We start from the raw sequence: 16,731 nt of genomic DNA, 5'->3' as shown, positions 1-16,731 counted from the left end.
AACCATTAAAATTGTATTGAAAAGCGGACCCACGGTACCTAAAGTCAATATACGATTCAAATACCAATGTGGCAATATGTAACAATATATACGCTTTTATAATACGCGGCTAAAGTGTATCAATTTTTTGCAGCACTCTATCAAATTGTAACAATGGAGTTGTCAGATTCGATATAATATTCAATATTCAGAAAAATTAATTAGTTAAAATTTGCAGTGCTTAAAATTTTCATTTACCATAGGTACTATAGGTTGAATCGTGGCAACATTACTGAATCATATTTTTTAGTATGAAATCATATTATTATATCGGTGAAATGTATAAAATACATAAATGCAATACACACAATATATTATTTAAAAGTTACAAGCATCGCAATGCCGCTCAAACATGCAAAATATTAGTTAAGTGGCGCGTATAACATCATTCATAATGGTGTCAGATATGTATACAAAATGTTTATGTTAATTAAATCAAATCCTTAACTATATTAGCTATATAGCCATATAAACTATAACTAGAGTTTATAATTACAAATAATAATATTTACGATTTAATAAGCTAAGGATGTGATCATATACCTAACATTTTAGTTATTTTTAAGCACTGCTCAACTGTGTATACCCAGTTACCTAAAAATTTATATTAAGTAACATTTTTGGCAAATCTGTGCGCTAACTAGTTAGAAAGATAAAGTTAGAAAAGTTACTTTTTATGATTTTATGGAACTTTTTAACTTAACTAGTTAGGTTTTATAAATAATAATTTTCTAACTTAACCAGTTGAACTTAATGCATAAAATAATTCTAATCTAACTTGTTAAAATTAAAAACAACTAGTTATAAAGCATTAATAATTAATATTGCGTATTTAGTAAGTATTTTTTGGATTGTTTGATAAATACGTTTCTTGACTCTTTATTTCTAATTGATTCTTATTTCATTGTCTTTGGGCTGTATAAGAGTCTTAAAAAGAAATACAAAACTTATGCTACAAGTATAAAACAAGTATCCCCAGTAGTGTTAATGTCGAGAGACTTTTTCGTGCAGGAGGCAAATTATTTGATGAAAAGCATGGATCTGATGACAATTTTGAAATGGCGCTTTTATTAAAATTCAACAAATATTTTGGATAAAATATTACTGCTGCTAATATAATTTTATAATATACCTATGTCCTATATAGTATATTTATAAAGGTAATATAGAGGCTATATTATATTGTATTATTATTTATCTTCTAATATATAGTAATAACTGACATTAGTTATCAAATTAAGAATGTGTGTAATTTAATTTTTCAATCAGAATCAATAATTTAAGGTAGATAACTTATTATTTATATTTGAACAAACCAGGTTTTAAATAAAATTAAAAATAAACTAACTTTTACTCCAACTGCAGAAGTTACTATTTTCAACAAACCAACTTCTAACTAACTTGGTTAGAAATTAGGAAAATTCTCGAGAAAATTTCAGTAACTAACTTATTATTATTGGTTTGTATATTAGAGTAACTAGTTGAAAGCAATGACTAACTTGTCAGCTTTGATTTTTGGACAAAACAACTTATAATGGAATATTGGAATATGTTTAGAGTTCGACGAGCTCGTAGGTATAGATATATATTGACACGAAAACTTTTCACCTCAATTAAAAGTACAACCCGTGCGCATATCTAATAGTTAGTAGATTGCGTAGTTCTTAATTCTTCTAGACACATTTTCTAGACTATAGCAACAAGTTTATTTCCACGAAAATGATCTAGCAGAATGCCGAAGTATTAAATTACGTATACACCGTATAGTACAGAGCCGTAAACAGGATCTCATAGAGAGGCACACTGAGTCACTGACACTGATAGCACGTCATAAACAATCATTATTATTATTGTTGTTAATTTTTTTCAATATTATGCTTTATAATATTTATTATAACAAATTTAGCAAGTATGAAATTTAATTTATTACAAATTTCAACGGCTTGAACGATAACATAGTCTCACACTTTTATACGAATAGCACTTACTTACGTAGTTTTTAAGGGATTTTGTAAAATCTACAAGTATTGAAGTATAACATGTATTATGTAATTATGAATATTGAATTTAAAGTCATTTATATAATAATTATATGTTATGTCAAATAAATATATCCTGCAATGTATATAATATTATATACATCGTTATTTAAATATATATATTACTATAACTAGGTGCATGTTAATGTACATTGTACATATATATATTATATTAAAACAAGCAATAATCGTTGGACTATATACGATAAAACAACGAGATGCACATTTTTTCACGTTGGGCAACTGGTCGAGAGACTCTATGGGTACAAAGCATATTAAACGTATAATATATGTAAATTATTGACATGTTTACATTTCCCATAGTCTGGCCCTCGCACCACTAAAAATGTACATGGTACACGATATTCTTATATCAAATAATTTTGTGTGGGACTGCGATACCTATATTTATCACTTCAGTGTTGCAGTTGTGCTTATTTGGTTTAGTGGGTTAGAACTGTTAGTAGGTACTAGGTATAGTCATCATACGAAAAGTTTGCGTTGGTGGGAAAAAGAGTGATATACATAACTACCTGCAAGAATCGCGATTAAAGTACCTACATCATACTCTGCACTGTACCTACACAGTGGCGTAATTAGGGATTTGTTTTTTTTTTTTGGGGGGGGGGATTATATTATTATAAGCCTCGTACAGTAAACTACCACACCAAATATAAAATGTTGGCAGTAAAATAAAAGTTTTAGGGGAGGATCTATCCCCCTCATCCACCATTAATTACGTCCCTGTACCTACATATTATAGTCCCTAAAGTGGGTAGATAGTGTGTAATATAAAACGATTATTATTGCGTTTCAATGAAAAAAAACATCCGAAAAATAGTCCCGAGGGGTGGTAATGACTATAACGATCGTGCAGGTGGCCAAATCCCGCTCCCGGAAGAGGCTGCAGGCGCAGTCCAACATTCATCATTACCGCTGTAACAGTGGCGCGGCGGATCTGATCTTCCTGCGCCGGTAGTGCACGTGATTGTCGGCACACGTCTGTGACGGGTGGTCACTGCCGTGGCACAGGCCGTCCGCAGAGTCGGGGTCGCGAGTGGTCACTGGTTCGGACAACGGTCCGCCGGGGTAGCGGTGGCACGCGGTACGCCTGTCGCTGCGGCAGGTGGCCGTGCGTACGATGTGCACGCCGCAGCACGCGGACAACACGTACACGACGGCTGTGAACACTAGCAGTTGGCACGCGCACATGGTAGCGTGGATCAGCACCGTGTCGGCCACCGCCGCCGGCGGCGGCAGCCCACCGTTGGAAGCGTACCACGCCACCGTAGTGGCTGCCGTAATGGCCACGGCTAACGTCGCGGCGGCCGCCGTCGTTGACCGCGACGACGACGACAACGGCGATGACGCTCGGTCGACGGCGAGATGGTTTATTGAGATGCGCACGGTGTAACTAACATCACCTAACAGACACCTCCGGGTACAATGAATTACAAACCGAAAAAGCTCAACGACCGAAAGTGTCCGATATTTGCAGGCGGTTTCACTGCGATAATAATATTACATTATACTTTATAATGTATCGGGCACGTCTCCAGCAGCGACGTCGCCTTCACTTCGCGTGACGCGTAAAACGCGCGTCGTGCTTGTATGACCACCGTACTACAACAACAACGATATTAGAGAACGGCTAATAACGAAACGATAATCGTTTGATGCGGCAGACGAAATCGTGGACAGCTGTAGCGGCAACGTGTGACCGACCGAGATGACCGGTGTCGCGCGTTTATGCGTCTGCGGCGACCGGCCGTCTAATATTATGTCGCGCGCGTGTACGACGTAGACGGCGCTTTTTCGCGGACTGATCGTAGAACGACCGCCGCCGCCGTGGTCGTGTGTGTTGGCACTCGCGTGTTTTGCCCGGCAACGGCGGCGGCGGCTATGCCAATATAATGTAATATTATTATTATTATGTGACGCAAACGTCGTTCGGTTGTCCGCCGCCAATGTCGCCACCGCCCCTCCCGTCCGGCGTGCCGCCCACACACGGGCGACCGTTATTTATTATCTATTTAAGACGGCGCGTCGCCCCTGCCACTGCCCCTGCCGGAGCACACATTGCATCGGCACCGTCACCGGCACGCGTGCGATAGTTAGTAGGTACGGCACCGGCTCGCCTACGGTAAATATTATTTTACGCCCGAAAAGAGATATTATATACGCGTTCGGCGTATCACGTGGCCGAGGAGCGTGTCGAATGATATTTATTTTATTTTTGTAATTAATTTTATTACAACAGTCGTTTTCATTACGGCAAAAGGCCACCCCGCCCGCTCGAGTAAACAAAATTAGACGCCTCGTCGGCGAAATGAAACTCTTACGAAACGTCGAGACAAAAGTTGTTGTTGTTTTTTTTTTTTTTTGGTTATTTTTAGAAGAAAATATACGATCTATATTACATAACATAGTAAGTATAAGTACATGTCCGTTAAGAGAGGAAACAAGAATTACATAATTTGGAGAAAGAAGCCACCCACAGATGACACTTCCAATTTGGTAAAATCTTGTCTGAATTAATTAGGTCAATGATTTTTTTAATTAAAATTTTTTTTTACGTAATGAATCTCTGCGCCATTTACGTTTCGGTCACCTTGGGGTACTACCTGGGATTGAGAGGAATGATAAGTTCTTAATGAGAGGATTTGAATGAGTAGATAGACAGTTATGAAATTTTCTATACGAACATGAACAAACAAAAAATCGCTCGAAGTCGAGTAACAATCACGGCGGTGTTGACGTGATTTTTGTAGACAATGGACTTAACGCGGTAGTGTGGATATAGCTCATGGTACCTTGCGGTTTATATGTTCTAAAATTAATTAACTACCGATTTTCGATTAAATTATTCAACATTGGCTTATGGCTAATAAATCTCTGAGTGGTTTATTATTCGATGAGCGTCGTACTATGATATAAGTAACATTATAATAATATATACATAAACCCCAGTAATAATTACTATAATTATTATAGTCTATATAGAACGCTGGTTTATTCGGTCTCGATTAACCATTTTCTCTGGTTGATGATGATATTCAACGACAATAAGCGACGTATTGATATAATGAAGAACTTTTTTCTTTAATCCATAAGTTTAATTTTTTTTCTGTATTTGAAAATATACAAACTATACCTGTTGGCATAAAAGTATATGTGTTTAGAGTACAATCCATAAGTTTAATTAAATAAATTATATTAATTTGTCTTTGTGTTTAAATTTTAATGTATGCTGCAGACGTCTTAGCCGAAACTCAAGTTCGACAACACAAAGAGCAGTTACTGAACAAGGGTGTAATAAGAATAACAACTAAATCGTCGTGATTTGAAAGTTCATTTAAAAACTGAACTCTTTCGCGTTAAGTTTAAGTACCCATATAAAATTAACTCGTTCATGATCGCGATCACGTTTCATTTATTTTTTTAAACGTACGTTTTTTATGCCTTCATATTGAGTCGTTTATTAAATTATTTACTTAAAAATATATAAGTATCTACAGATATGTTATATTATGTACTTTTTAAATTTTAAATTTGCATATGCATAGGTTAATAAAAAATAATGCACAGTTCATTAGTAATATAAAAAAAGATTAAAAATTAAATTTATTTGAACGGCCTATTAACGTTCCAATCCTCTCTAAAAATATGAATTTTGTTCACATTCACACTTAATTTTTGAGAGATGAGTGACGTTTTACTAAATATGAATTAAAACATTGAATTAATAAGTAGGTACCTAGGTACCCACCATATATTATAATTTCTGTCTATTCAGCGCTATATTCCAACACCGTTATTTGTAACTCGTATTTTGGTAATTTAAGTAGGTGTACAAACGTACAGGTATAATAGCAGCTGATGGATAGTGGTTTTATGTCGAATATTGCCGAATTAAAATTATTATTGTTTACCACTTTGTTATTATACATTTACGTAACATTAAAAAAAAAACGGATTGCTTTATGAATAATTTAACTGTATACGCTCGCCACAATTTAATATACGCATAAGCACTAAGCAACACGGTATTATAGTATTCAGTTAATGGATAAACCAAAACCACCGTCAAGATTTACAGAGGAACCTATAAACTCACAATTTATACGAATATTATTACTAATTACAGTTACTCTGACTTTTAAACAAACAACCTTAGTTTGCTTGTGCAATTTCCCAGAAAAAGTGTTAGATGTGGTGAGTAGGTAATTTAAAATTTAGAATATAATCTATAGGGAATTATATGCAGCAGATACATTAAAATAACAGTTCAAAAATATGAGCTATATTCATTGTAATGTGTGATGTTTAATTAAACATTTAATGATATGATATCCGTATCCTATTTCGCTTACTTGAAATGGTCGGAATCTGCTATGTGATAATTTTCCGGATAAAATCCTTCATTAGTAACAGGTGATTAACCATTCTTCAGGGTCCTTAATTCTGTTTCAGTTTGAAACGATATTTCTTTCATTCAGATTCCGGTGTTTCTCAGTGTTAGTTTAAATCATTTTTCATTTCATCTACAATAAAACCATTACTGACTATATCACTTGTGCTAAATCCTTCCTCTTCAGTGAAGATATGAACGCTTAGTCAAAAATGTACATTCCTAGTTGCTGTCGAACACTTTAATTCGAGTTATAGTTTTTTTCTCGCATTTTCTTAATCGTTTTGATTTAAAGTTAAATGTATTATGAAACATGTTATGTTATGAATTTATTATCAGGTATCAAGATACTATACATTACAGATATTCTCTTAACTCTTAGGGCCGTGCCACACTAGAGCGGTTTTGACGCGCGGTGAAAACGCAAAACCGTGGCATACAGCGGTGTCACGCGGTAACGTGCGGTAAAATCGCGCTAGTCTGACGCACTCCATTAAATGGTATGCGTTTTCATCTCGCGTTTTTGACGCGCGGTGCTCGCGCGTTGAAACCGCTCTAGTGTGGCGCAGCCCTTAATGGTACTTCTCTTAATCATGTTTTTCACTTTAATAATTTGGAATTTACATCATTCTTATCTATTCATCACAATAATATTACCACTGATTAAGCTCTCAACATTTTTGGGATATGGCTACATACCTATGTGTTTAGTTCTGTCAACTCAATGCTTGGCCAAAGATCCGCTGTGAAATGAACGCGTCCAAAATAAATTTCTCAACTTCCTTGACCACATCGCTACGATATTGATCGGTGATCATCTTTGTCATGTTTATATATTACATTATACTGAAAATGCCCACTCTTGCCTTCAATTTAGCCCGTTTAAATGCTATCTTAATTTTATTTCCACTCTATTAAATGGTTATGAAATGCTCCCGACCTAGAATACAATTCCGTGTACCTATAAACTTCTCCAGAAGTCCAGAATCATTTACAATTTAATGTCTTCTCTTCCACTACCTCCTATGACCACAATTAGCCTTAACTCACAATGTAGGTACTACGTTATGCTAATTCTATGAATTTAAATTTTAAACTTAGTTTAGTGTCCCTACCTTGTTATTAAACTGTTAATTTACCAGCTTATTAATTCGATGTTTAGTTAATTTATTGTTGTCTTGAATATTCTATTTTTTTTATGTTTTCTTCTAATGTTTTGCATTTACTTGTTGAGTACTTACTTGTGTTTGCAGTTTACCATAGTTTAAAATATTGATGTAAATATTGTATATATATAAGTAAAGTAGATAACATTAAAAAAAAAATGTTGTTTTAAAACTTAAATAAAGATTTTAAATGAGACGAATGTACCATGTACGTGACCAGTTTCTACAAACATTCCATTCTTATTTAGATAATTTTGTTATAATAATATACACAATATTACACATATGCATCCCTAAATTTACTAACAATTGTTTGCATTTTTATTTTAAATATGTAGTTAAGTAGGTATTGTAAAGGTTTTATTTATGATATAATTTACGGATAAATGATACCCACTTTTATAAAAATTTATCATTATATACTGTGAATAGTTTAAACATAATACTCACTTTTTACTACGATTGTAGGTATTTCATATAATATATTTTCATCGTTTAAATTTAAGCCTATAAGTAAAAAAATAGTATGGATTTCCAGTTTTTAGAAGATTTTCGTCTCAATTAAAAATGCTCATCACGTTTCATTTGTAAGACGAAAATACCTAAGTGTCTGTAAAAACGAAATCAGTTTTTATCTGATTTGAAAGAAAATTGATTCATCCGTGAATTAGAGTGTAGGGTATTGAATTTCTAAATTGATTTTTTTTTTTTTAGATTTGGTTGAGGTGCACTCAATTGATATGAAATAATGATAAAGCAGCTTTACAAAAATACAAACAAATAGCCCTTATCCGTGGAAAATATTAATAAATTACTATTGAGAGGTCAAATTCAAAAACTATAATGATGTTACCAAAATCTGAAGAGTCAGTAAAGTTCTATTTTTATATACATTGGCCCTTGATCTTTCTAAATTTCTCTGCAAGAACATCATCATATTGTATAATATGAATTATATGAATTATTAGGAGCTTAATAATTGCAATGGAAAAACTGTGAGCGTCGAAGCATTTATTTTTTCAGTTAGTCTTATGATTGTGGATTAAACACTGAGAGCAACTTCTCTCCGCCAACATTTTGTTTATTTTGTTAAAATTTTCAAATTGTATTAAGTGAAATAACTCAAATAAACACTTTTTTACATTAACTAATAACTAAGTAAAAAGATGACCGAATTCAACTGTGTCACCAGAACTTAATTCTGAGAAATTCAAGTTTCTAATTATGAGTATAAAGTTTGAATGGCGTACTTTTGTAAACTATATACTTCAAACAATTATTTGCATCATCGAATTAAACTATTTTCAAATTCGAGATACCTAAAAGTTAGATTTTATTAAGATATTATGAAAAACTGAAAGACAATTAATATTCCACTAAATGTCATAAACACTCGAAATTCTTTTTGTTTTTTAAAATTATAAAAAGTATTTTTGTTTTTACTAACTTTTGAACTTTAAAAGTGTTACTTTTACTATAAATTATAACTTATAAGGACTAATTAATAAACTAATCAAACAGTAAGCGACTGAGATATACAAATGATTGATACAATATTATATATTATCTTGAGTCATGATACTATGTATAATAAATATTTATTTATATTGATAAGTGTATAAATGTACCTAATACGAAATAAGTTTTATATTCATAAAATATAATAGTTTAGTCAGTCGGTGACGGACCTGTAAGCACGTTGTGATAACATAAAATACCAATCATGCTATAATCATAATAAACTTCACGTGACACGTTCAGTATATGTTTTAATTAAAAATAACATTTAACTAGGTGAAAACCACGTAACCTATAATAATAATAATTAATGAAAATAAATTGAAATATTGATGGAAAATAATTTGTAAACAAATAATGAACATATAACATTTTAAAACATTAATATAAACTATAAATTGATAAACATTTCAATAAATTCTTAACGCTACACACGCATGTGTTGTCTCCGTTTTACAAGTACGTAACATAACAAATTTTACGCACAGCAGATCACATTTAGTTCCGTTAGTTTAAAATTTAGAATGCGTTGACCTCTTATTAAAATAAAACGTAATATTATTATAGAAGGTTTCTCATAGGCTTTTAATTATATTTTAATTTTAAAGCGTGTTGTGATTATTTTAAGATTTGATTTAAAAAAACCTAACCATTTGGCATTTACAATTTTAATATACACATAACTCGCTTTAAAATTAAAATACAGTAAAAAGCAGGCGCGGCGTTTAGGGGGGGGGGGGCATAGAGGCCATGGCCTCTCCCTAGACATCAAACTACGTATGAATAATAATTTTTTTCAGAAATCTGTACAGAAGTTCTAAGAATTATAATCACGGCCTCTGTAGGGTGTAGTCAATTTGCATCGATGAAGAAAAGAAATTTAGATTTTGTATTGTAGACGACTAATATAAATTTGTATATGTTAATTAACCATTTAAATTTTTTAATATAAATATTTATTTTACATTTTTACCTTCATACCTACCTATTACATGTTTTTTTGGATTTTTGGACCCAATGGATATTTCCCCCCCCCCCAGAAGACAAATCAATATTAATATCAATATTAATGTTACCTCTAATATTTATAAGAGATCAATTCATTCAAAATTTTAAACTAACGGAACTAAACGTGATCTGCTGAGCGTAAAATTTGCTGGGTTACGCACTTGTATAAGACGAAGACAACACATGTGGGTGTAGCGTCCTCTTAAGGTTATACATACTATCTATCTATAGGTGTTCATTAGTTATCTAAAACAGTTTGATTTCAGACTGTTTTAGGAGCAAACAACTGTAGTTATGTATATAACATATATTATGGCGTAATTTACGTAGTTCTGAAGATATTAATCAACATTTAACATTTATCTAAATTCATTAAAATCGTATATATTACTACACCAATTTCCAAGCTAAATGTTAAATTAATAAAAACTTTAAAAAGATTAATTTTCAAGTAAGCCTAAGTATTGGTAGTTATAGGAACCTTTGACTTCAGAATACAATTATGACGGAAAATATGACTACAGAACTAATTTAAGCCAAATTATTATTTAACGTCAATTTCTTGAAATATCCATTTTAAAAAGTGTACTGTGTCCACATTGGTTTGTGTGATGTTTTTAGCTGTTTTCCCTTAAAAATTTACAAAATATTATTTTTCATTAAAAACATTTTCGTAATTTGTTTTAAATAATCAATGTATGTACCAATTAATTTTATAATGGTGTATGAAATTTTTGATTTTCTAAATATATTTTTATAGGTGGTTGATTAAAATTGTTGTAATTGGTCATAAAGCTTGATAAATTTTATACCTACAAGATCCTTTATAAATTATAAGTTATAACAGTTTTTCTTAACGCAATTAAAAAATATCAAAAATATAGTTTAACGATTTTTTTATAAGCATTTATAATGTTCATATATATTAAACAAAATTGATCAAAATCACGTAAAAATATTTTTTTTGTTTTGTTTAATTTTTTTAATCTTATAACCTTGCAGCTTTTAATTTAATACAATTTGATTCTTCATAAATTTTTTATTTGAAATTTAAAACAGAATATGTTATTCATGGCGTAAATTTAAGAATATTTCAAATAACAATTTCTTCTTAAACAGTTTTGGATATTTTTTTATAATCCTTATTATATTAATTAATAGAACTAGAAAAATGTCTGTTTTACTAGAATTATCGTTTTCTATATACATTTAAAGACTTCATCATTATTATGCTCATACGATTGTAGGCTGAAATTGCTGCGCCAGAAGTCTAATTCTTTGAAGTCAAGTGCAGTTGAAGTTCAGTTAATGGGAGTTTTAATAATATTTCTTGAAGCCATTGAAACTTTTAAAGACAACGATTTTTTAAGCTCTCAAAACAATCTTCTCGCTTGTACTTACATAATATGCATAGATACTAGGTACTAGATTATATTTCATACTGTATTTGATAGTGTTTCAATTTTTAAAGAGGTTATACGGTACACAATTTAAAATGGAACGTTTTTATGAATATGTATATAATTATTAATTTATAACGGAAACAATTTAAATTTAATCTAATTATTATTGTTGATTCTGGTCTAAAATAATGCTATGAATATTAAAATATTTCAACAATTAACTCATCGAACTGATAATTTAACAAAAATACATTAAGTAATGTTAAGATATGTACAATGTACATGTAGACTGCATACACAAGTTAGATAATTTAAAAATAAGGAATACTCAATGGTTTTTTTAAACATTTCAATAACACAAAACAAAAAAAAAATGTTACATTTTTGTCCTATAAATTCGTAATAAAATAAATAATATTTATAAATGTACTTATAGAATACTGTAAAATCTGAAAAAAATAAACTTTAACAAAATACCCAAGTCAGAATATAATTTTCGCAGATGGTAAAATATGTTTGTAATTTATTACTCATTTTATTTTTTAAGATTTTGCAACGTGTTTCAGTAAATATTACCAATAGGTAGGTATAGTGATATTTTTATATTGAATTTATAAACTTTAAAATAAAAACTTGTTTAAAATTTAGCCTAGTGTATTTGTTATTGGATTTAAACAAAATGAAAAATAAAATCGATAGCTGCTGTGGTAGATGAATTATTAAATTAAATATGAATGTGATATTCTGATCATATTATGCTATATGTACTATGAAGTAAAATCAATATTATTTTCACTGCAGGAGAATCAATTTCATTTGTATAGGTATAATATTAAAAAATGTTCAAGCACTTAAAGTATTTCTTGGTTGGTAATTATAATAAATATTTTATGATCTAAGACTTACTAAGTACAACCTATTATGTCGAAGTTTAAGAATATCAAATAGCTACTTCATTTATGAGTAAAATAATACTGTGAGTCTGTGACACAAACAAATCAAACAAAATCAATAGTTATTATTAAATTATAAGAGAAAAATAATATTAGTCGTAAATACATATATCTCTTTTACTAAACACTCAATATCTGAACTCTAGGGTAAAAAAAAACAATTACAATAAAGTTATACCGGCAAAAACTTTATTTTTTTCCAGTTTTATTTTTGGAAGATTTAGTGATTTAAAATAATGGGGGGTAATAAGTTCAAGCTAAATTAGGGTGATTTATAGGGAGATCCTATAAGGCTAAATTCTCTAGCACTTTAAATTAGTAAACCATCAGAACCCATGGGCAAATGTTATAATATGTCGATATGATGAAATTAAGTTATTAAAATAAAATCTTTTTTTCTCAATTACATCATTTGTATACTCAATTTTTTTTTTTAATATAGAGTATATTTAATAAATTTCAATTAACAATGATTGGGATTTTAAAATCAAGCAACTAATAAACTAAAAGGATTATTAAATTTAATTACTTAAGTTTACAAATTTCCTTTTGAATAAACTAATTGAATAATCGTCCACTTACTGTTGTAATCTCCGAAATCTAGGCCATTCTTTAAATTGTGTATTAAAATAAACTAAATTATAATCAGAGAAATAATAATATAATATAATCAAAAATTGTATTACCTATTTCAAATCTGGATTCAGTTCTTATACTTGTTAACACATAATATTTTATAGTTACATTAAATTTAGTAATTCCGGAAGCATTAACAATTTTACTATAAATGCATAATATGCATTGCATATAAATTGACACCATTATAGAACTGGGTGTTACTATTGTAATTTTGTCATAAGTTTTGATTCCAAAGTTAGTATTAGCTACCAACTCGATCAAAATAGTTTATAAGTTTTAAATGAGTTGGAGGGATTCTATAGAATCTCTTGCTCACCATTATGCTGCTGCAGTTGGTTCACCCGGCACGAATTCATCATCGAGTATATAAATATAAGTATATAAGAATAGAATATTTTTTCGTATTTAATGTCAAGGAAATAATATTGATGTTAAAATTAGTAGAGAGTAATAATTATTATGCTTATATTATTTTGACATGGGTTTAAATTTTTAATATAAAACAATGCAAATTCACCCCTTATTACGCAGACTACGCGTAAAGCCTCACAATACGTGGAAGCTTTTCTGTCTCTGTGAATATTATAACTGTTCGTATTAAATATAATGCTACCGAATTGTTTGTACCTACTTAAGTAACTAAATATTATATAAATTGTATTTAAAAAAAAAAATTGGATTTTACTAAATCTTTGTATAGAAATAAATTATGAAAGTAAGATCAATAACATCAAATTCCGTGATAAATTATTTGTAATAAAATAATATATATCACGTAATCCTGAGTTCCAAGAGTTTTTATCAGTGATTTTTTTAATAAATAAACTTCAATGTGTAACATTTAATTTATAATTTATATTAATTATTCAATTTAATTTATAATGATATTAAGTTATGGTAATTGAAAATAATGAATATTGAAAAAAACACTTTTACTATAGTCAATAAATTTATATTTTAATTTAAAGCAGTAAAGCATAAATGTAGTTATTCTAATAAAAATCATCTTTTCAACGTCAATTTTGAAATGTTATTACTCATAAAGTCATAACGAGGAATTACTCATGCTATAAGAGTATATAATATTATTTATAATATTTTTTTATTGGAATATTTAAATGTTCTATTGTTAAAACAATTGAATCTTACAAAATATAAATGTTTTGCTCGAACGACCATGCTTATAGTTGATGTAAAATATTGTATGTATTATAAATGCTATTTTTGTACACTAGGTATTTAAATATGTGACATATATTGACATGTGTAGTCACTAAGGTAAATAATTTTGATGGGACAACCTTTATACACTTTTTTTTTATAAAAATCCATATTATTTAAAGTACATACTACATACATCTTTATTATTCAAATACGATAATATTATTAGTTAGAGGGCATTATATTTTTTTCTCGAAAGACCTAACTATAGTCGCTTTTATTTGTGCTTATGACGTTTTATTGATTATTAATTATTAATACTGATCAAACTGGTTTAGAAATTTAGATATAATATACATGATGTATGATGTATATACAAATCCAAAAATATGCTAAATATAATATTCATTGTATTGATTTAAAAAAATTAGTAGATATTTAGTAATATTATGTTATATATATATATATTAGTGCTGTTCTAAATATTACTAACGAAGGTATATATAGAAAAATATATATAGATACGAGTGTTTGAAATAGGTACAACCGTAGACAAAATGAATAATTTCATTATATTACGTACTATAGTTCTGTACTCAATGCTGTGCTAACGAATATGACACTTGTGGGCAGATTTTAAAATGTCGCTTTTTACTACCGTTTCTTTAAATACGTCATAATGTTTTTCAGCTATTTTCCAACGCGGCACCACTTAATTTTACTCGCTTCCAAATGTCCATTCAAATAATAATAATAATAATAACTGAGATATAAAATATTAAATCAAACCTTTGATGTCAAAATTAAGTTATTTGTTATCCAATCAATCAAGCTCGGTATTGCTACTCTCACATCGTCTTAGTAAGAGAAGAAAGTGTACTAAAATCATTAGATACTAAATACTATAGGTAATAAACAGATGAAACATTTTAAACTGTTAATGTAAAATGCAGGTATAGTATATGGTATATGGTATATAATATATATTATAACCAGTATAAGAGAACCAACACGAAAGACACAATCATGTATATTTGGATGGATACTGCTGTAACATATATATTTATATAATTTACACGCTAGCATAATACGAATGAAAAGTTTAATTTTTCGGTCTGAGTGCTCTTAAAGTATGATGTGCTGTTGGTGCAAGCAGCGTAATATATTATTTACACCACTGCGGGAATAATAATATATTAATATCCCAATGGCTACCACAGATTATCCAAATGTTGTTTTCATGAAAACAAATACATAGTATAATAATTATACTGTTCTATTGCAGTTACTATCCGTATTAGTAAAAGTCTCCGGAAAAAAAAGTTTCCCTATTTTTTGAATAATATTATAACTATAAGACATATTTTATATTATATATTTTTTTATATTATATGTTTTTTTATATTATTATATTATTTTCAATGAATTTAACATGTTATTGTATTTTAAAATACTTATCCGATAAAAGACTGAATTTAAATCTATTATACTATTATATATGTACATGCATTTTTTGTAAGAATCAATTGAATTGAAGGAAAATATCTAGATAATTATGTAGAGAATAATAATTTTGTTTTTATGTTTTTTCGTGAATATGGGAGAATAATTTTTAATCCTAGAGAAGTACTTATTTAATTTAGTTGTTTTTCAATTATTTTCAATAAAATATGTGACATGTTTTACCTTTGACCTATTATATAGACTGAATTTAAATAAAATACTAATTTGAGACTTTTTCCGTGAGGCTTTCTTATCGGTGACTTTTTTTCTTAATATCATCTGTATTTCTGAATAATTTAAATTTATTAGTATGTTGAAAAATGATTTTAAGTTACAACATTTTTGTTTAGTTCCACCCTCAAAACATGCTGCCTTTCCTAAAAATATATCACTCGGAGAAACTATCTCCTTTACCACCCACTCCTAAACGGCATTGTTTTTATTATTATTTTATCGAAATTTGTAGGCAATGCCAGAAAATACCAAGCCAGGGATTGAAATATTTATCGCCCCCTAAAAAGAATAAAAAAATTTTATTTTAATATTTTATATTATAGTTAAATTAATTATCACTTGAGAAAAAAAACTATATTATTACAACCACACTACTACCTTGATTTTGCAAATTTTGGGATCTTTGAATTGTCTTTTGATCATATCGTTTATTATGTACAAAACATAATTTTTGATTGCAAAATAGCAGATTTAGAGTTTTTTTTTTTTTTTAACTGGTTTTAATAGTTTCGGTGCCTATAAAAATGTTAAATTAACGAATTTTTCCTTGTATTGGTTTGCGTAATATTAAAAGTCTTGATGATTTAAGATTTAAGTTACTGTAATCTTTAGTTTTGTTAGAAATAATTTTAATACTATATAATGATTGATTTTAAT

At 29.3% G+C, this 16,731-nt stretch overlaps 1 protein-coding gene across 3 annotated transcripts in view; it reads right to left on the bottom strand.

The window, feature by feature from the left end:
* LOC107166527 (SRSF protein kinase 3-like) overlaps positions 1–16,731 on the bottom strand; it is a 51,761-nt gene that overhangs the window by 23,137 nt on the left and 11,893 nt on the right. For 2 of the 3 annotated variants that reach the window (XM_089216260.1, XM_089216261.1), the window contains exon 1: positions 3,013–3,889. The exons of the other annotated variant lie outside the window; for it this stretch is intronic. In XM_089216260.1, the coding sequence (XP_089072386.1) occupies positions 3,013–3,290 (278 nt within the window). In that variant the 5' untranslated portion in view covers positions 3,291–3,889. Of the gene's footprint in view, positions 1–3,012; positions 3,890–16,731 lie in introns of those variants that run through there. 3 annotated transcript variants of the gene reach the window in all.

The sequence above is a fragment of the Diuraphis noxia genome, unplaced genomic scaffold, assembly GCF_037042655.1.
Source record: "Diuraphis noxia isolate RWA-SAM2 unplaced genomic scaffold, SU_Dnox_SAM2 contig0001, whole genome shotgun sequence".
NCBI classification, from domain to species: domain Eukaryota; kingdom Metazoa; phylum Arthropoda; class Insecta; order Hemiptera; family Aphididae; genus Diuraphis; species Diuraphis noxia.
The sequence above is the reverse complement of the archived record's forward strand: the minus strand, read 5'-3'. Positions and strand labels throughout refer to the sequence as shown.